General features: G+C 39.6%; 1 protein-coding gene across 1 annotated transcript in view; it reads right to left on the bottom strand.

Moving 5' to 3' along the window:
• ASCC3 (activating signal cointegrator 1 complex subunit 3) overlaps positions 1 to 20,963 on the bottom strand; it is a 915,848-nt gene that overhangs the window by 256,636 nt on the left and 638,249 nt on the right. The window contains exons 16-17 of the mRNA XM_089665174.1: positions 12,156 to 12,275; positions 4,004 to 4,168 (exon numbers count right to left, since the gene is read on the bottom strand). Coding sequence (XP_089521300.1) covers positions 4,004 to 4,168; positions 12,156 to 12,275 — 285 coding nt within the window. The remainder of the gene's footprint in view (positions 1 to 4,003; positions 4,169 to 12,155; positions 12,276 to 20,963) is intronic.

Genomic DNA, 20,963 nt, shown 5'->3' with positions numbered 1-20,963 from the left:
CAGTACATCAATACTTTATAGATTTTTTTCTTATATGTAACACAGTGAGACGTTTTAGAAGCTGCTTCCCATATCTTATGCCGAAAAGTTAGTGGAATAGGGTGTTGAAGGACCTCAGCCCATTTTCATATGAGAATGGGTTTCTTCTGTCAGAGGTGAGGCCTCCTGTAATAACTTACAGTATATAGGGTGGAAATAAGGTGTGTCTGAGTTGGGCCCAGTGTACAAGTACGTTCAATTCCAGTAGGATAGTCTAAGGATAATGAAGGCCTTAAAGTGGAGAAAAAGTGTCTAAATTGTAGATATGTGTAAAACAACCTTAGGGGATATAGATTTTTTTCCTAGCCCCAGTTTACTCGAAGGAAAACAATTTTCGAGCTACCAGGTGGATTAAGTGGTGCAGTTGAAATATGCCAGACTGGGCCCAAGGGAGCATTTGAGTATAAGTCAGGCTATCTGGTAGGGCAGGGTTATATAGCACATTAGTCAAGTAGGAGCATGGCGGGGCTAAATTGTATTTTTTATTGCAGATACACCAGATCTGTGAATAACATAGGGTTCAAAAGTCAACATTTGAGCGTGGGAAATGAGTTCAGACACATCATCAGTGGAGCAAATCAGCGAGGATTGGTATATAGACATAGCTTAATTTAACCATCTATTACTGGGCAATCTAACTGACCAAGAAAGAATATGTTGTAAATGAGAGGCCAAGTAATATTTTATCAAGTTTGGTACTCCCAATTCTCCTTTAGAGCGGGGTGAAAGGAGGACTCAGCAATATACCATGTGCACCTTATTGTGCCATATGAAATTGAGGAAGGATTTCTGTAGAGAGCATAGTTGTACCATAGGTACTTTGACCGTTAACTTTGGCATTCTGGACATTTCAATACATTAATTCTACCTAGAAAGGATATGTTATAAGTATCCCATTATTTCAATGAGTTTCGTATATCCTTAAATAAGGTTATAAAATTAGCCTCAAATAGAGATGAGTATGTTGGAGTAATGTGGGTACCAAGATATTTTGTAGAGCTGGAGCACGAGTGGTAATGGTAACTGTTCAGGAGAAGAGCAAGCTGTTCTGAAGAAACATTAAGAGGCACAGCTTCAGTTTTAGAAGTATTCATTTTATAGTTCGACACATCACTGAAGGTTTGAAGTAGCTTATGTAAGTATGAGGATCAGTAATGGATAGCAAAATATCATCTATGAATAATGATAACTTAAACTTCTTTTGTCTAACTCCCGTAATGTCTGGCTGTAGTCTAATCGTTGCTGCTAGGGGTTCTAAGCATAAAACAAAAAGGAAGGGGATAAAGGACATCCCTGTCTAGTACCATTATATATTCGAATGTGATCTGACACGGCACATAGAAGTTTAACTTGTGCCGTGGACGATGAGTACAGTGCAGTGATAGATTTTAAAAAAGGTCCCTGTAAGCCAATATGATGGAGCGTCGTTAACATATAAGGCCAGCTCAGCCTTTCAAATGCATTTAGAGCATCTAGGCTCAAAAGTAGGGTCGGGGTTTTAGTGTTATTGATTACATCTACCAGGTCTACTGTCCTTCTTGTGTTGTCTCCTGCCTGTCTAGCTAGCACAAAGCCAACTTTATCTAGATGGATAAGTTTAGGTAAGATGGGGGTTAATCAGTTGGCCAGAATTTTTGTAAAAATGTAGTCCAAATTAAGAAGAGCAATGGGTTTATAGTTACCCAGTGAAGCAGGGTTCTTTCCAGCTTTTGGTATGACTGTTATATATGAATGCTGAAACAGGGGGTGGGGAGTTTCACCCTCTAGCAAAGAGTTATAGAAAGCCAGCAAAGAGGGAGCCATCTGGGCCTGGCAATTTATTTTAGGGGTAGGTCCTTGACCACTTTTTCCAACTCTTTGTAAGTGACGTCACCATTAAGAGCGGCAATGTCTGCAGGTTTGAGTTTGGGTAGGCAAAGATTATACATATTAGCATCAAAAGCCTTAACATTAAAAGGTGGATGATATTCTGGGGAGAGACATTTATACAGTTTACTATAAAAATGACCAAAGGTTTTAGCTATGTTATGAGGGCAGTAAGTAGGAGTTCCATCTCATTGGAAAATAAAATCAGGAGCTGTTTGTGGGGGTCTCGCTCATAGCTTGTTCACTAGCATCCTATGGGGCTTATTAGTGAATTCGTAAAACTTTTGTTTCATCCACAGCATGCTCTTCACCAGACCATCTGCAACTATTGCCTTAAGCTGATTACTGAATAGGACTACAGTATGTTGTTTAGGGAAAGCTAAGACTCTAGTTTCAGATCTAGTGAGCGGTTGCAATAGATCCGGTCTAAAGCTGGCCATACATGTGTAGATTTTCGGAGAAGAATATTTGTATGAAAAGTCATACCAAAATTCTTTGAATATTTGGGGAATGGACGAATATCGTTCGAAAATTGTCTTTTGCTTTTAACATTCACATTTAAAATGAATGTGATTTCTGAATGATAGCCACATATACTGACTGAAAATTTGTTCGATAAAGGTTTTCCTTCCTGCCTCTTTGAATTTTCCCGTCACTGCGGACAAAAACAAACATAGATTTGACCCCACTAACGATCCCCCCCAGAAGGATAGCTAAATAAGGTGCCAGTCTATTGGAGTATCTTTTCCCAGAAACCCAGACATTGCATAACTTTGTCTTTAAAGACACAACTGATTCTGTAAAATGCTTTTTCAGCATCTATGGACAGAATTAAGCAGCAGAGATTGTGTGCTTCTATGGCCACTGTGGATATAGAAGACTTCCCGAACAAGGTATTGAGCAAGGGCTCTGGGCTCACATTAAAATCTGTGCTCACTATTAATACAACCGAGTTGAATTCAGTCTAGTGCTGATAACAGGCTCTGCGTCTAGGTCTGTGCACCCATCTCTGCGTATGTATAAACTTGACAGTCTGTACAGTCTGTGAGTCTGTACAGTAGATATGTACCCATTAACTTTATATGGGCTGCCTGGATGCAGCTCAGCGGTAGTAAAACAAAGTAAACAAATAGCTCTGTGCACTGCCTGAGGCTGAATGCTGATATGAATGAGCCCTATTTTCTGCGGTTTAAGGCACCTGAGTTTTGCCTACAGCCTGTTGCCTTCATTAGGAGGACAGAACTCTCTAACCCCTTAAAAGTCAAGCAAATTTAGCAAACTACAATGAACAATGAGCCAACATATTAACAACTATACAAACAAAACAATAGCCTAAACACACCTGTGGGGTTAGACAAAACAAAAAGGGCTGTGGCCAACCACAGGGGTATGTCTCCAAATAGGAGAAATGTTCCCCATAACCCAGAGATGCAGCTAATGGGGGTGAATGGGCAACCATGGATTAGGTCAGACACTCCATCAGGTTAAAACATGTAAACCATACTGTATATCATCAAGTGTCTGATAAATGGATAAAAAATATTTGCAAACTGTCCACGAGGGTGAGCCACGGACCAATATTAAAGCTTGTACTGTGCACCTAAGGCATATTAACCAGGTCTCTGTGAAGATTACTGCAGCAAGCAAAAAAAAATTAGGATAAAAAAGATGGGAAGTATCACCTTTAATGTGATTGTTCACAAAACACCTGTTCTTCAAGTCATCTCTAAAGATTATACGGTGGAACCAGCAAGTTTCCCTACCAGTGTGTGTGAATAAAAAGGCACAACTGTGCAGTGTCAATTCACAGTCTGTGAGCTAGTGAGAGGACTTGGGGAGGGTAGTCCACACTTCTAAGAGACTACAGAGTCTTTGAGGCTGAAAGTAAAGTCTTGCTGAACTAAGAGCAGTAAGCCTTTAGAGTCAACTATCTGCTGTTCAGATCAGTATAATGATACGGGGCAGGTAAATACGGTGACATGGCCTTTTAACACATCAAGATTTAACCAATATATATTTTGGAATTACTAAATTCTTTGGTAGGATACTTTTTTGTAAGTTTTCATGATATAATATAAAAAACATATGTATTTATTACCTCTATAGTATTATATTTAATGTAGAAGTGGCTTGCAGTTCTGCCCAGGTCTGTGGAGGAGAAGAAACCAGTTCTCTCTTCAAAACGAATCATGCGAGCTTTGTCCAATTTACGCCCCACTTCAATAACCAACTGTTCTCTGTGCTTCTCTAGCAAGGGGTCCATCTGTCCACCAACCCAAATGAAAAACAGAGTAAAGGTTACAGTTATAAATTTTATATAGTTTAATCACACTGGTATCTATACCTCCATCCATTTTAAAACATTTTAGCTGAATGCAATCATTTCTAAAAGCAATGAAATCCCTGGTGTGTTGTAAAAATATTCTTAAATAGAATTTTTTTTTTCTAAAGATGTATAAAATGGAGTACCTAGGTTGGGGCAGTGGTTGTTGTCTGTTCCGTGTACAGCATGCTGCAGGGTGCCACATGAGTGAATGCCCAGCTGGCAGGATTGAATAGGCCTTCAGCTAGGTGACAGTGGATAGCAGAGGGAGAATGAACACACAGAAAGGAAAAGTAGATGGTAACATAGTCGGCTGCTGTAGGAACAGTGAGAGGTAAGGTGAGAGGGCAGTGTGTGTGTGTATTTGTCACTGACTGTATCCGTTTACTGCCCACATATTGCCAAGATTGTCATTTGCTGCCTGTAGATTGTAACAACTTCCTGTTTGATGCCCACATATTGTCACCACTGTCTGTTTGCTGTGCTAATATTAGACTATACTTGCACTATATACACCAGCTGTTCTGAATGTTCATCTGGTCAGTGGGGTTAACACAATGATTTGCAAGGCTCCAACCACTATTCTGGAATAAAAATAAATAAATAAATAAATAATATATATATATATATATATATATATATATATATACACACACACATATATATACACACACATATACAGTTGTGTTCAAAATAATAGCAGTCAGACATCACTAACCTGATCATCAATCACTGTTTTTGGTAGAAATATTTCTACATGGCAAATAATTTACTAGCAGGTGTAGTAGAGTAATAGAAATCCAACAGACCCAACATTCATGACATGCATGCTGCTGATTCTGTGTAATGGAATCACTAATTGAAAGGGGCATGTTCAAAATAATAGCAGTGTAGAGTTCTATTAGTGAGGTCATTCATTCTTTCAAAAACAGGTGGCAATTATTGCTCTTATTTAGGGAAGGAAAGCAGCAAATGTTGTACATGCTGGTTACAATGCATTTCTCTCTGAAATTCAGAGGAAAATGGGTCGTTCCAGACATTGTTCAGAAGAACAGCGTACCTTGATTAAAAAGTTGATTGGAGAGGGGAAAACATATAAAAGAAGTGCAGAAAATGATAGGCTGCTCAGCTAAAATGATCGCAAATGCTTTAAAATGGCAACCAAAACCTGAAAGACGTGGAAGAAAGTGAAAAACTACCATTCGAATGGATAGAAGAATAGCCAAAATGGAAAGGACTCAGCCAACAATCAGCTCCAGGAAGATCAAAGAAGGTCTAAAGTTACCTATGAGTACTGTTACAATTAGAAGACGCCTATGTGAAGCCAAGCTATCTGCAAGAAGCCCCCACAAAGTCCCACTGTTGAAAAAAAGACGTGCTGAAGAGGTTACAATCTGCCAAAGAGCACATTGACTGGCCTAAAGAGAAATGGCGCAACATTTTGTGGACTGATGAAAGTAAGATTGTTCTTTTTGGGTCTAGTGGCCGGAGACAGTTTGTCAGACGACCCCCAAACACTGAATTCAAGCCACAGTACACTGTGAAGACAGTGAAGCATGGTTGCGCAAGCATCATGATTTGGGGATGTTTCTCATACTACGGTGTTGGGCCTATTTATCGCATACCAAGGATCATGGATCAGTTTGAATACATCAGAATACTTGAAGAGGTCATGCTGCTTTATGCTGAAGAGGAAATGCCCTTGAAATGAGTGTTCCAACAAGACGACCCCAAACACACCAGTAAACGTGCAACATCTTGGTTCCAGACCAACAAGATTGAAGTTATGGAGTGGCCAGCCCAATCCCCGGATCTTAATCCAATAGAAAACTTGTGGAGTAACATCAAAAATGCAGTTTCTGAGGCAAAACCAAGAAATAGAGAAGAACTGTGTAATGTAGTCCAATCATTCTGGGCTGGAACACCTGTTCACAGGTGCCAGACGTTGGTTGACTCCATGCAACACAGATGTACAGCAGTTCTCAGAAACAGTGCTTATACAACTAAATATTAATTAAGTGATTCAAAGGAAAGCAAAATCTTCAAACATTTTTCAGTTTATATAGTGAATGTTTGAGTTTGTAAAGAAGAATACAAACACTGCACAGTCTAATATTCACTTTTCTTCAATTTTGTTTTTAGAGGAACAACACAAATTTGATATATTTTTCTTCATGTTTTGATTTGGCATAAAATGTGTAGTGTTCCCAATGCATTTGTGTGTATGGAAATAAAAGATATTAGAAGGATTTTGAGCTTTATTCACTTTTTTCAACACATTGCTATTATTTTGAACACAACTGTGTGTGCGTGTATATATATATATATACACACACACATATATACATACATACACACACACTTTATTGCCAAAAGTATTGGGACACCCCTCCAAATCATTTGATTCAGGTATTTCAATCACCTCCATGGCCACAGGTGTATACAGTCAAGCACCTAGCATGCAGACTGCTTCTACAAACATTTGTGAAACAATGGGATGCTCTCAGGAGCTCCTTGAATTCAAGTGTGGTACTGTGCCAGGTTGCCACCTGTTCAATAAGTACATCCGTGGAAGTTCCTTGCTACTAAATAGTCAACTGTTAGTGGTATTATAACAAAGTGGAAGCAACTGGAAACAACAGCAACTCAGCCAAGAAGTGGTAGGTCATGTAAAATGAGTGGGGTCACCGCATGCTGAAGCGAACAGTGCACAGAAGTCGCCAACTGCCTGTAAAGTCAAAAGCTAAAGACCTCCAAACTTCATGTGGCCTTCAGATTGGCACAACAGTGCGCAGAGAGCTTCATGGAATGGGTTTCCATGGCCGAGCAGCTGCATCCAGCCTTATATCACCAAGTGCAATGCAAAGAGTCGGCTGCAGTGGTGAAAAACACGCCATCACTGGACTCTACAGCAGTGGAGACGTGTTCTCTGGAGTGACTAACCATGCTACTCTGCCTGGCAATCCGATGGACATGTCTGGGTTTGGCGGTTGCCAAGAGAACAGTACTTGCCTAACTGCTTTGTGCCAAGTATAAAGTTTGGTGGAGTGGGGGTTAAGGTATGGGTTAGTTCCAATGAAGGGAACTCGTAAGGCGTCAGCATACCAAGACATTTTGGACAATTTCATGATCCCAACTTTGTGGGAACAGTTTGGGGATGGCCCCTTCCTGTTCCAACATGACTGGGCACCAGTGCACAGGCAGTCTGCAAACCCAGGCGCTTGAATTTATACACCTGTGGCCATGCAGGTAAGTGGAACACCAGAATCCAATGATTTGGAGGGGTGTCCCAATACTTTTGGCAATATAGTGTATGTGTGTGTGTGTATATATATATATATATATATATATATATATATACACACACACGCACACACACACACAGAGGTGAAACTCAAAAAATTAGAATATCGTAAGAAAGTTCATTTATTTCAGTAATGCAACTTAAAAGGTGAAACTAACATATGAGATAGACTCATTACATGCGAAGCAAGATATTTCTAGCCGTGATTTATCATAATTGTGATGATTATGGCTTACAGCTCATGAAAACCCCAAATCCGCAATCTCAGAAAATGAGAATATTGTGAAAAGGTGCAATATTCTAGGCTCAAAGTGTCCCACTCTAATCAACTAATTAATCTATGGGGCATTGCCAAGAGAAAGATGAGAGACATGAGACCGAACAATGCAGAAGAGCTGAAGGCTGCTATTGAAGCATCCTGGTCTTCCATAACACCTCAGCAGTGCCACAGGCTGATAGCTTCCATGCCACGCCGCACTGAGGCAGTAATTGCTGCAAAAGGGGCTCAAACGAAGTACTGAGTACATATGCATGCTTATACTTTTCAGAGGTCCAATATTGTTCTATGTACAATCCTTGTTTTATTGATTGCATGTAATATTCTAATTTTCTGAGATTGTGGATTTGGAGTTTTCATGAGCTGTAAGCCATAATCATCACAATTATGACAAATCACGGCTTGAACTATCTTGCTTTGCATGTAATGAGTCTATCTCATATATTAGTTTCACCTTTTAAGTTGCATTACTGAAATAAATGAACTTTTGAACGATATTCAAATTTTTCGAGTTTCCCCTTTATATATGCCACCAGAATAAATTTAAAATTAAACAAACCAAATGAATTTGAAGTGTGGACTTTCAGCTTTAATTCAAGGGGTTGAACATAAATATCAAGTACAAATTTTAGGAACTGCAACCATTTTTATACACAGTCCCTCCATTTTCAGGGGCTCAAATGAAATTGGACAAATGAATATAATCATAAATAAAATGTTCATTTATAATATTTTGCTAAGAATCCTTTACTGGCAATGACTGCCTGAAGTCTGAATCCCATGGACATTACCAAAAACTGTGTTTCCTCCTTTTTGATGCTTTGCCAGGCTCTAATTGCAGCTGTCTTCAGGTGCTCTTTGTTTGTGGGTTTTTCTGCCTTTAGTTTTGCCTTCAGCAAGTGAAATGCATGCTCAATTGGGTTGAGATCAGGTGATTGACTCAGCCACTGCAGAATATTCCACTTCTTTTCCTTCAAAAGCTCCTGGGTTGCTTTTGCAGTGTGTTTTGGATCACTGTCCATCTGTACTGTGAAGTGCCGTCCAATCAATTTTGCTAAATTTCGATGAATCTGGGCTGACAGTATGATTCTAAATACTGCAGAATTCATCCGGCTGCTTCTGTCACATCATCAATAAACACCAATGACCCAGTGCCACTGGAAGCCATGCCATCCTACTGCCTCCACCATGTTTTACAGATGATGTGTGCTTTGGATCATGAGTTCTTCCAAGCCTTCTCCACACTTTTTTCTTCCTGTCATTCTGGTACAGATTATTCTTAGTTTCATCCGTCCAAAGAATGCTTTTCCAGAACTGGTCTGGCTTTTTTAGATGGTTTTTTTTTGGCAAAGTCTAATCTGGCTTTTCTATTCTTCAAGCTTATGAATGGTTTGCACCTTGTGGTGAACCCTCTGTATTTGCTCTCGTGAAGTCTTCTCTTGATTGTAGCCTTTGACAATGATACGCCCACCTCTTGAAGAGTGTCCTTCACTTGTCTGGATGTTGTGAATGGGTTTTTCTTTACCATAGGGGATCCTGTGAACATCCACCACAGTCTTCCACGACGTCAATGCCTTTTTATATTGCTGAGATCACCAGTGCATTCTTCTTTTCTCAGAATGTACCAAACTGTTGATCTGGCAACTCCTAATTTAGCTACTACCTCTCTAATGGATTAGTTTTGTTTTTGAAGGCTTACAATGGCCTGTTTCACTTGCATGGACAGCTCCTTTTTACCTGCTTAATTGATGAAGAAATAAGGAAGGAGTAGCCGACACCTGGCCATGAAACAGCTTTTGATTCAATTGTTCAATTACTTTTGGTCCCTTGAAAAAGGGGAGGTGGCTACTCTTAAGAGCTGTAATTCCTAAACCCTTCCTCCAATTTGTATCTACATACCCTCAAATCAAACCTGAGAGTGTGCACTTTCAGCCCATATCCATTATATAACTATAGCTTGAATATGTTTTGGTAAATACCTGAAAAAACCTACAATTATGCCTGTATCCAAATATATATGGTCCTAACTGTATATACACACACTATATCTATCTATCTATACACTACTGATAGGTTAAGTGAATAACATTGATTATATCATTACAATGGCATCTGAAAGTCAGTGGGATTTATTACACAGCAAGTAAACATGTTGTTCCTGCTTATGTAGTGAAAGCAGAAAAAATGGGCATTATGGCTTATTGTGTATGGGTCTGCATAGCCGCAGACCATTCAGGATGTCCATTCTGACCTGTGTCCACACCCAAAAGTACCTACAATGGGCATGTAAGCATCAGATCTGGATCAAGGAGCAATCGAAGGTGGCCTGGTCTGATGAATCACATTTTCTTCTACATCATGGTGATGTCCAAGTGCATGTGCATTGCTTGTTTAGGGAAGAAATGGCACCAGGATGCAGTATGGGAAGAAGACAAGTTGGCTAAGGCAGTGTGATGCTTTAGTCAATGTTCTACTAGAAAACCTTGGGTCCTGCCATTTATACAGATGTTAGTTTGACATGTACCACCTACCTAAGCATTATTGCTATAGGATAATGCATCCTGCCACACACTAAAAATGGTTTAAAAAATGGTATGAACAAAGAGTTCATGGTGTTAACTTGGCCTCCAAATTCTCCAGATCTCAATCCAACTTAGCATCTGTGAGATGTGCTGGAAAAAAACGTCTGATCCAAGGAGTCCTCACCTTGCAAATTACAGGAGTTCAAGAACCTGCTATCACAGCATAGTGTGAAGGTTAATCTGGACTTCATCAAAATGGTAGACAAATCAGTGAGCTATTTAACCACTTGCCTTCCAGAGGATTTACCGCCCTTCCTGACCAGGCTATTTTTTGTGATATGGCGCTGTGCAGTGCAGTGTGCTGGAGCTGACAGGGGACAGATTTGTATTTTTTACATACAGACCTCTCCCACATCAGTGATACTCGGCAATCGCCGGGTGCCAGCATGAAATCACCATCCAGAACCCAGTGATCGACAGCTGACGCCGTCAATGGCGACGCGGGTAGGGTGTGCAAGTGCCCCCTACCCAGAAATATAAAATCACGTATATATACACATGATTTTGTGCAGCCCTGCTGCTCTGTAGCAGTATTTCTGCTATAGGGTGGTGGGCACATGGTTAAACACAGTAATTATCATCCAGCTCTTTCCCCTGATGAAGTCATGTGCCTGGTGAGGTAACATGTAGGGTGAAGCCAGGTGACATCAGAGCTGCAGGCCAGAACTGAGGGCAAGGACAAGCATACGGTGGTATTTATACAATAAACTTGTCACGCAAGCTTATTTTTATTTAATGTAAGTGCGTTTTTTAATAAAATTGAGTGGCATTGTTAAATACTACACCATGACAGCTATTTTTGCTTCCTAATACTATATGTGGTGGAGCGAGCATTAATGGCACGGCACGGCACAGCACAGAAGAAGGAACAGTGGCCCTTAAAGGGACCTATACCATATATCCCATGGAGAAACTTAAGTGGAGACTGTGGGGAATTCCATCTATGGTGACCTGGGGGAGTATGCACAAAAGTGATACATGACTTTAATATGACTGTGTTGGTCATATATATATAAAGTGAGACAGAGGTGATATGTTTGATTTCACTACTGGCAACACCGGAGTCGTGGGCACTTTCTCTACCATGTAAAGATTGCTATGAGCACTATTTTATAAACATTGTTAGCGACACTGAAATTTAAAGGAGGCACAGAGACTTTATAAAGCAATTGTTTATTATTTGGTTTATTTTTCACGGTTTCACATATTTATTTTTAGCACATGTGGTTTAAAGTTAAAAAGTATGTGATTTAAGTTGATCAAAATCGCTAATGTTTAGTGAGTAGAAAGGTACTGGCACACAGGAACAGAGCAGCACATATTGGTTAAAATACTTTCAGAGGCCTAGTGGCCCCCATGCCTTGATTAGTCAGGGGTCAGGGCAAAAGAGGAGCCAACTCAATACTGGGTGGGTGGCCATAAACTTATGGATGATTGGTGTGTGTATATATATATATATATATATATTATATATATAAACACACATACACACACACATACTGTACATACACTTTTTTTAGCCAAGCTATCAACATTGGCATTATTTCCTGAAGGCAGCAGGGGACACAGTGTTAACATTTACAAGGTTCGTTGCTTGTCTTTAGCTAAGGCCATTTCAATCACCAATGCCTAAACAAACTGAACTAAAACTAAATGAGCTAAAAGCTGTGCTGTTATCATGTCAGAAAACAAAATCAAATATTTATCCTGGCATTACTGACTAGAGAATAGGGGTTAGATATTCATAAGAAATGGATTTCCTACCTGAAACACCTTGTGACTGATGCCGTATACTAATGGATTTGCTCTCATCCGTACAAAAAGATAAGTGTAGCTCAGCCACTTTACTGCTTCTTCAACATTGGTAACTGTCCCAAGAGCAATCTGTAAAAAGGACCACAGACATGCAATATGGCTTATTCATGATATGTATATTACTACTACAAAAATCATAAAATACAATTCATATGAAAATATCTGAATTAAAAAAAGAACTCCATTTCCCACTTATTTAGATTTCATTTTTTTTCTGGGTTCTACAAATCAGCAGGAATTCCAGGGGTCAGAGATCTTCCAATTGCCTGCAACACAAGACACACTGAAAATAGGAGGAAGAAAGTGAGCTTACGCAGTCAACAGGGTAGCATCACCATATTCAGATAACCTCTGATCGCAACATATTTATATATTAAATCCTGACAGGATCCTTAATAATATGACCATAAACATTTGTTGGCTGTGAATGTTCTACTTTAGGATTACTAAGAGTCTCCAGAATGGGTTTATTTTTCTACCCTTGCCAGCAATGACATGCTGAGGCAGAGGATTCACACCGGGACCTAGGGATCTTTCTTATACATTTACAGTATGTATGACAGTTACAGGAATTGCGATTCCACAAACATAAATTTTATTTGCAAAAATATAGAATACATTTACAGGTGCCCACATGCATACTTACATAACTCTGCATATTGCTTCTTAAACCTGAAACATAAGATGTTCTATTATGCAAACCTCAAAGCGTCTCTGTGGTGAAGAGCTAAGGCCTAGCCCCTTTACTCCTGGCCATTTACTATAGTTAGTGGCCTAGCCTCAATGACTAACAGTTAGGCTGGGAGGTGGATGGCCCATGTTCTTTTTTTGACTACCAACCAATGTTTAAATAATTTCATTATAGGTTAATATAGATAACATAACTAGATTTCCTTTATATCATCCCTTGTAGTCCTTTAATTATACCATTGAAACCATTTTAATATCTCAGTTAAACAAGTGCGAAAATAGATATACACACACACATACACACGCTGTAAATTAACAATGCTTTCAGTAATAGAAGTGTTCATAGTTTATTTTTATCAATTAACAAAATGGACAAAATGGAAAGTAAATGAACAGAAGAGAAATCCATATCAAATCAATATTTGGTGTGACCACCCTTTGCCTTCAAAACAGAATCAATATTTCTAGGTACATTTGCACATATTTTTGATGGAACTCAGTAGGTAGGTTGTTCCAAACATCTTGGAGAACTAGCCACAGATCTTCTGTGGATGTAGACTGCTACAAATACTTCTGTCTCTTCATGTAATCCCACAGACTTGATTATGTTGAACTCAGAGAACTGTGGGAGTCAAACCATCACTAGGAGTTCTTGTTCTTTACACTGAATAAATTTGGAGCCAATCACATAACTCCTGGTATGGCATGATAGATAAGTATCTGTCTGTATTTCTCAGCATTGAGGACACCATTGATCCTAACCATCGCCAACTCAATTTGCAGAAATGCAACCCCTTCACAAACAAACTGCTTCCTGCTACAGCCAAATATTTCACAGTTCGACTCATCAGTCTAGAGTACCTGCTGCCATTTTGCTGCACCACAGTTCCTATGTTTTCATGCACAATAACTTTTCCTAGGGTGAGATAGTGTCATGCGTCTGTTGCAGGCAGAAAACAAATTGCAACATTGTAACTTTGTAGCAAGTCACAAAGTAAGAGGGTGCAGCAGTGAATAAGGAAGGGATCAGATATTTCAGAAACAGGCCAAGAAATGCATGGGTTATATATGACTGAGTCATCTCTAAACTGGCCTCATCTCAATCCAGGATGTACTGTAGATGCTGTAATGATTGTACGCAATAGGGACATGGAAGTTGTACGCGACAGCCATCTTGTTAAGGTCTCAGCAATTTTGTTTTAATGAGCATCGACCTTCCTCCCTCCGTCCTCTAGCAAACTATGGAATTTGTAGCTGTAACTTTTAACAAACTTCAAAAAAGCCTCTTATCTCCACTAAAACACAAGCCAGAGTCCAGGCATGGATGCCAGCTGTGAACAGCTAATTAGTCTTGGAAGGATGTCTGTTTCCACAACCATGAAAAACTCTTCTCTCTGCCCTATCGTAAAACCATAATAACTCAGTCAAGCCTGTCACACATGACATCCAAAGACAAAAGAAACTAGCGCTCACATCTTCATGCAAACTAGATGAAATTCGGAATGCCAACCGAGAAGGTGCAGCCCTTCAAAAATCGGGAAATCTGGATACTGATGAACAAAAGCAAACAAGGAGGCACTCTCGTGCATTACCGTGGTACACCACACATTTATTGTGTAAACAAAAAGATATATACTCACAAACCAAAGGTAAAATAAAAAGCAGAATATGTAATCCACAATGGCAGTTCATACAATGCTGTGCCCTTCTTCAGAGCTAGCTTATCCCTAATTAGGGCACATCATTGTATGAACTGCCATTGTGGATTACATATTCTGATTTCTGCGTGGTGTACCACGGTAATGTTTGCTTTTGTTCATCTGTCACACATGACCTATAAGGCCATTAAAGCTCTAGGAATGCAGAGTGTGCCATAAAACGTCTAATCCACAACTTAACAATTCCACATACAATTCATAGAATTCCACAGGAACAGAACACAATATTTTTAGGTATATATTTGAATGGGGAATATCATACCTAACAAATCAAGGTCATACATGACTATGCTAGCACATACGAAAGGAGAGAAAGCAGTCTCCTGCCTCATGGGTGACAAAGGTGCTCTGCGTTTGGCATCCCTGGATATGAAATATAATTATGAATAATATTCTGTCAGTTTCTAGAATACCACCTGCACGTATTGGAAGTTATTAATATTAGTATGAAACTGTAGTTGGGTCATAATTGCGGTGATCTCCCACCACCCATCCCTTAAACCGGATGATTGGTCAGTTGTTCTTTGGCGACACCACGTAGTTATCACAGAAAATGGAATGACAGGACCTCGTAAACAAGCTCTCATTTGAACATCAACCAAGGAATACCCAAGAAAGCCACGGCAATGTTTTTGCTTGGACAATTGGACTCTGCTAAAAGCAGGCCTTTGCAAGTATTCTCCATTTCACCTCCTTTTATTTCTCTGTTGTGTTATTGTTCACTTTATGTCTTTACAACATCCTTTCTGTAAATCTTTTAAATGCACCATTTGACATTTTCATTAATAAATCATATTTTGAAAAGTGTTAAAACTATCTCTAAGGCTTTTAATGCAAACTAAAGAATCCCTGTCTCATAAGAGTGCTACTGATAATAATCCTCTGAATATACTGGTCTATGGTGACAGTATGTGTTGCAGACGTTTATTCTAAAATCATAGTGTTATTGCTAAGATTGTAAGTTTCCTCCTTCTCGGTAAAAAGGTGGTGGTGGCAGTTTAAAGGGTTAAATGCTTAATTAATTAACCCAGTGACAATCGCGCTCAGGTTTCTGGCACATAGATTGTGGTACCGCAAGCTAGAAAGTCTTTGTGCAGGGTACAGCTGAGGGAAGCATTGTTACACCAGTGACAGCACAGTGTGAGATTGGCTGGTCCTTTGTCACAAGTTGGTGAGAAGGGCAGGGGTCGGACACCGCGTTTGTCACAGATGCTGACCATGATGATAACAAAACAAAGATGGTAGGTCTGCTTTATCTAAAATGTAATGGTCTTTCTTTGCCCATCATCTCAAAGTGATCACAATGTGGGTAGTGTATTTCCTATTTATCCCTTTTGAAACACCAACTTAAAATAGACATCGTATATTAGCAGAACTTCTAATTTATGTCATCAAATTATTTGCTAAGCCTGCAACGTTTCCACAAATGGTCCCCATAAAAATAATGTAAACCACTCTCCTAATATTATCTCCAGATAGGGCCAGGAAAGTGCAGCTCAAAGTGGGAAATAAAACCAAAATAATTAATGGCTCATCTGTAACTATCTTAGTACCAGGAAATATTTAAGACCTTGCCAGACAGTACAGCATCGTGACATTTTTTGTCCCACCTTTTGCTTTAAGGAAACTATTTTCTTCACAGGTTAGGCATTAAAAATAACTCTTTAATAGTCATATCTGTATAACATTCACACAGCCAGTAACTTATCAGCTAGTATATTTTAAAAGGAAAAGGAAATATTTATAACCCGATACATTATGTCTTTCAGTAATGCCTTGCATTTACAGGTGCATCTCAATAAATTAGAATATCAACAAAAAGTAAATTTATTTCAATAATTCAATTCAAAAAGTGAAACTTATAATATATAGATTCATTATACACGGAGATATATATTTCAAGCATTTCTTTCTTTTAATTTTGATGACTATGACTTACAGCTAGTGAAAACCCAAAATTCAGTAACTCAGAAAATAAGGATATTACAAAACACCAATAAAAAAAGAATTTTTAATACAGAAATGTTGGATTACTGAAAAGTATGTCCATGTACAGTATAGTATGCACTCAATACTTGGTATCTGCATCAACGCGGTGTGGCATGGAGGCGATCAGCCAGTGACACTGCTGAGGTGTTATGGAAGCCCAGGTTGCTTTGATAGCAGCCTTCAGCGCGTCTGCATTGTTGGGTCTGGTGTCTCTCATCTTCCTCTTGACAATACCCCACAAATTCTCTATAGAGTTTAGGTCAGGAGAGTTTGCTAGCCAATCAAGCACAGTGATACCATGATCATTAAACCAGGTATTGGTACTTTTGGCTGTGTTGGCAGGTGCCAAAGCATGCTGGAAAATGAAATCAGCATATCTATAAAGCTGGTCAGCAGAGGGAAGCATAAAGTGCTGTAGAATTTTCTGGTAGAGGGCTGCGCTGACTTTGGACCACACAATGGACCAACACCAGCAGATGACATGACTCCCCAAATCATCACTGACTGTGGAAACTTCACACTGGACTTCATGCAACTTGGATTCTGTGCCTCTCCACTCTTCCTCCACACTCTGGGACCTTGATTTCCAATGAATTGTAAAATGTAGTTTCATCCAAAAAGAGGACTTTGGACCACTTAGTAACAGTCCAGTCCTTTTTCTCCTTAGCCCAGGTAAGACGCTTCTGATGTTGTCTCTGCTTCAGGAGGCTTGACACAAGGAATGCAACAGTTGTAGCCCCTGTCTTTCCCATGATTGTGTAACTTACTGAACCAGACTGAGAGACCATTTAAAGGGTCAGGAAACCTTTACAGGTGTTTTGAGTTAATTAGCTGATTAGAGTGGGACATCATGAGTCTACAATATTGAACTTTTTCACAATATCCTAATTTTCTGAGATACCGAATTTTGGGTTTTCACTAGCTGTAAGCCATATTCATCAAAATTCAAAGAAAGAAATGCTTGAAATTTATCACTCTGTGTGTAATGTATTTATATAATACTGTATATACGTTTCACTTTTTGAACTGAATTACTGAAATAAATTATATTTTTGATGATATTCTAATTTATTGAGATGCACCTGTACAATTGACTGGTCATACATTTTCCACCATGCTGTTTAGTTAACAAATTTGGCAAAATGTAGAGGGGCATTTCTTTAGGCACTCAGAAGTAGTTCCACTGGTATGTAGTGGTAGGAAAATCTGTAAAACATTTCTGCATGGAAAATATAGGTAATTATAAAGTAAAAGACACATAGAAGAACATAGACATGCAGTGTCATGCAACACAAAAAATGCATTAACCTGAGTACATTATTTTCTCTTCTCTTCTTTGTTTTATATCTGTAACCTCTTAAGTATATGGACCACACTAGAATAGATGGCATGCATGGGGTGTATTGCAGTGCAAACTAAAAATATTTTTTACACAAGGGCAGCAGCAAAGCCAGAGGGGCGGGCGACGTTTCATCCAATGCACACAGAGAAAACTATTTTACAGTAAGTAGAAAAAAAAATATTTTCTCCTTCATTACTTGGAAGACACATCTGCTTCAGATCATCATTCCAAAGCAGTGCCACAACAGGGTAGGTGGAAAATAGAATGGAAAAAAGACAACAATATGTGCCAGTCAAATTTCTGCTTGCAAAACTTTACAGCCAAAACTACCATCAGCTAATGCTGCCCTATTCACCTTGGAAAACTTAGTTAAAGTATAACTAAAAGACAAAACTTTTTTTATTTTATTTTTATTTATTTTTTAGCTTTGGTTAGAGGAGAGATGGATTAGAAGACCTGTCAGTTTTTATTGCTGTCTGTGTCCCTGTTAGGGAGATTCACCATTTCTATTTGTCCTGTTTACCATTATCATTGAAAGTAAAATAAATCCCAAATTTTAGGCTGTCCCTGGAAAAGTAGAAGAGGGAAAATGTTCCAATGGGGACACTAGTTCTGGTGACCTGGGGGTCCCCAAGACATGAGACTGATGGAGGAAAGCCCAGGATGCACTTTCTGCTCTCTTACGAGTGTGCTTTACCTGGAAATGGTGGTCCTCCATGTTTGATAGCATATACTTGGGAAACAGTTTTGAGAGCCAGTGTGAGGCAATTGCAGTCCACACTTCAAGGCCCCTTGTGGGCCCTTTACAAACGTGAACAGGAAATCTGGGCATGAGATTAAAATACAAGCTAATCGCACAGATGACATTCAAAAGACCCAAGACAACTTGCTTAAGTGGAAGGAAAGCTAATCCATAACTAAAAATGTTCCCTTCTCCACTCCTGCCACCTATCCTGCCTACACTATATAAAACAAGATCTCTGTTTTTACCGATTTTCTACCCACTAGAGTCCAATCATGTAATCCTGCAGCTCTGGCTTCCCTGTGTAAGGGAGCGCTCAACAAGGACTGTGAATTCTGGGAGCCAAGACATCACCCTTAGGCTCCCATGGCCCAGTCATAGTCAGTGCACCCTCCTTTCCTCTGTAGCAGTTACTGACTGAAACAGGGGAGTCTCAACCACTATAGTAGCTTCAGGAAACGTTTTATTAGTGGCTAAGCATATATCAGACTGCAGTAATCCCAGTGATCCACCAATGCATCCTCCATGTCTGCCTAAGGGTCCTTTGCTCCTGTTACAACCTAGTCACCATTTGACTGAGGCAAGATGCAAAAAGTGTTTCCATCTGCTGGTAGAATTGTTGGAAGATTTCCAGGTGGAGAGACCCAGTATACACAGGTCCTGTTTAATCTTTCAAGCACTGCACCTGACAGATCAAGCAGGAACTGTATGTGCTGTGTCTATCTATACTTCAGAAAGCTCCAAGACTGTCTGCTCATACCGTCCAGCTCCACCACTGATCAAGGGGAGCTGTCAGATTTCTGACTAAAGCTCCAGCTTGTGGCAGCCACTTTTGTCAGTGCCTTTATTAAAACCTTTTGCTCATGACCCATCAATTTGTTGCACACAGATTGGTGTACCCTTCTTCCTGCATTTTATTAGATTGTGTGACTCTACCCTGTCATATTAATGTCTGCAAAACCAATGAATTAGCTTCATTCGTCCCTGCTTACCCAGCAGTGTAAGTCTTAGCTGTTCACTTTTGGTAATAAACCAAAGATAACTTTGGTGGGTGGCTTACCTTAATCTCACTCTCCAGAGACAGAGGAGACTTGTTCCACTGTAAAAAGTTCTCATTCTGTATCATTCTAGTGTGGTATTGCGCATATGGAATCAATTCCAGGGCTGTTAACATTTGATTCAAAACTCACATGGAGTAGCAATTGGATCAAAACAAGCCACATGCACTCCATGCAAAGTGATTAAATCCTTCATTTACCCTCACTTCCTCACTTGTGACAGGAAGGGCTCTCAGATGTTCACACATGGAATGACAGGTTGTCACCGGGATCACGAGATTTAGAGCTGGCCAGATCAACTCTGCACACTGTGTCTTTAATCTGAGTCATCTAGTGGTATTTCAGATCACTGTCATTCATAGGCACACTGGCAACCTAAGATTATTGTTCACAGTGCTTTTTATAAATGCTACTGCATAAATAAACATTCACCAGTGAAGTGGTTAAAGAGCCTGTGCACTTTCCACAGTGCCTCAAAGGGTCAGTGTCCCACACAGCCAAACAGGCACCCTCCCAGCTCCAATGGTGCTCCCCTCCACCCCTTAGTGGGAAACACTAAACCTCCACATACCCCAACAAAAAAAAGATTTTTCCTCCCTAAAGACAGGAAAAAAGAATGGAGCAAAGCGACGATAAGGGCAGGGAAGGGTGGTAGGTGAAAACCTACCACCATAGGGTGAAATTAAGTCCACAATCCCAGTTGCCTGCCTGAGACACTGGCAGGAAACCACTGGTCAAGCCAAGGTGCCTGTGAGGAGGGCACTGTGCTCAACCATTTAATTGGCCTGTCATATGTACTCCGTAGGGAAAAACCCACAGGCTGCCCACAAGTAATTTGTGCCATCGCAGCAACCTGCATACGGGCAAGGAAAAGCATGAGCTTGATGGCTTCATCTGGAAAGACTACCAGCCTATCATTCAGTCAGGGACTTGCTTGAAGTAAAAAGAACTAGGGTTTCCAGGAAGAAATTTCTATGTTCACAATGAGAGGCTTATGAGCCTCAAAAGGTGAGAAACTGTTGTCAGCAACTAAATGTGAAGGAGAAGCCGAAAAATTGATTCTTCATTGATTCAATATTTATTGCTCACAGAATAATATAAAACAGCGTAATGTGTTTTGTGGTACTGCACTGGCCACTTCCTCAAGATGGTGCGTAAAACACTGATAAACAAAAAAATATATGTAGGTAAAAAGATTTATATAAAATGTATGTGTGT

This window comes from Staurois parvus, unplaced genomic scaffold (assembly GCF_062004578.1).
Source record: "Staurois parvus isolate SC_StPar_1 unplaced genomic scaffold, SC_StPar_1.0 ptg000048l, whole genome shotgun sequence".
Taxonomy (NCBI): Eukaryota; Metazoa; Chordata; class Amphibia; order Anura; family Ranidae; genus Staurois; species Staurois parvus.
Note: the sequence above shows the minus strand (reverse complement) of the source record. Positions and strands in the feature narration are given on the sequence as shown.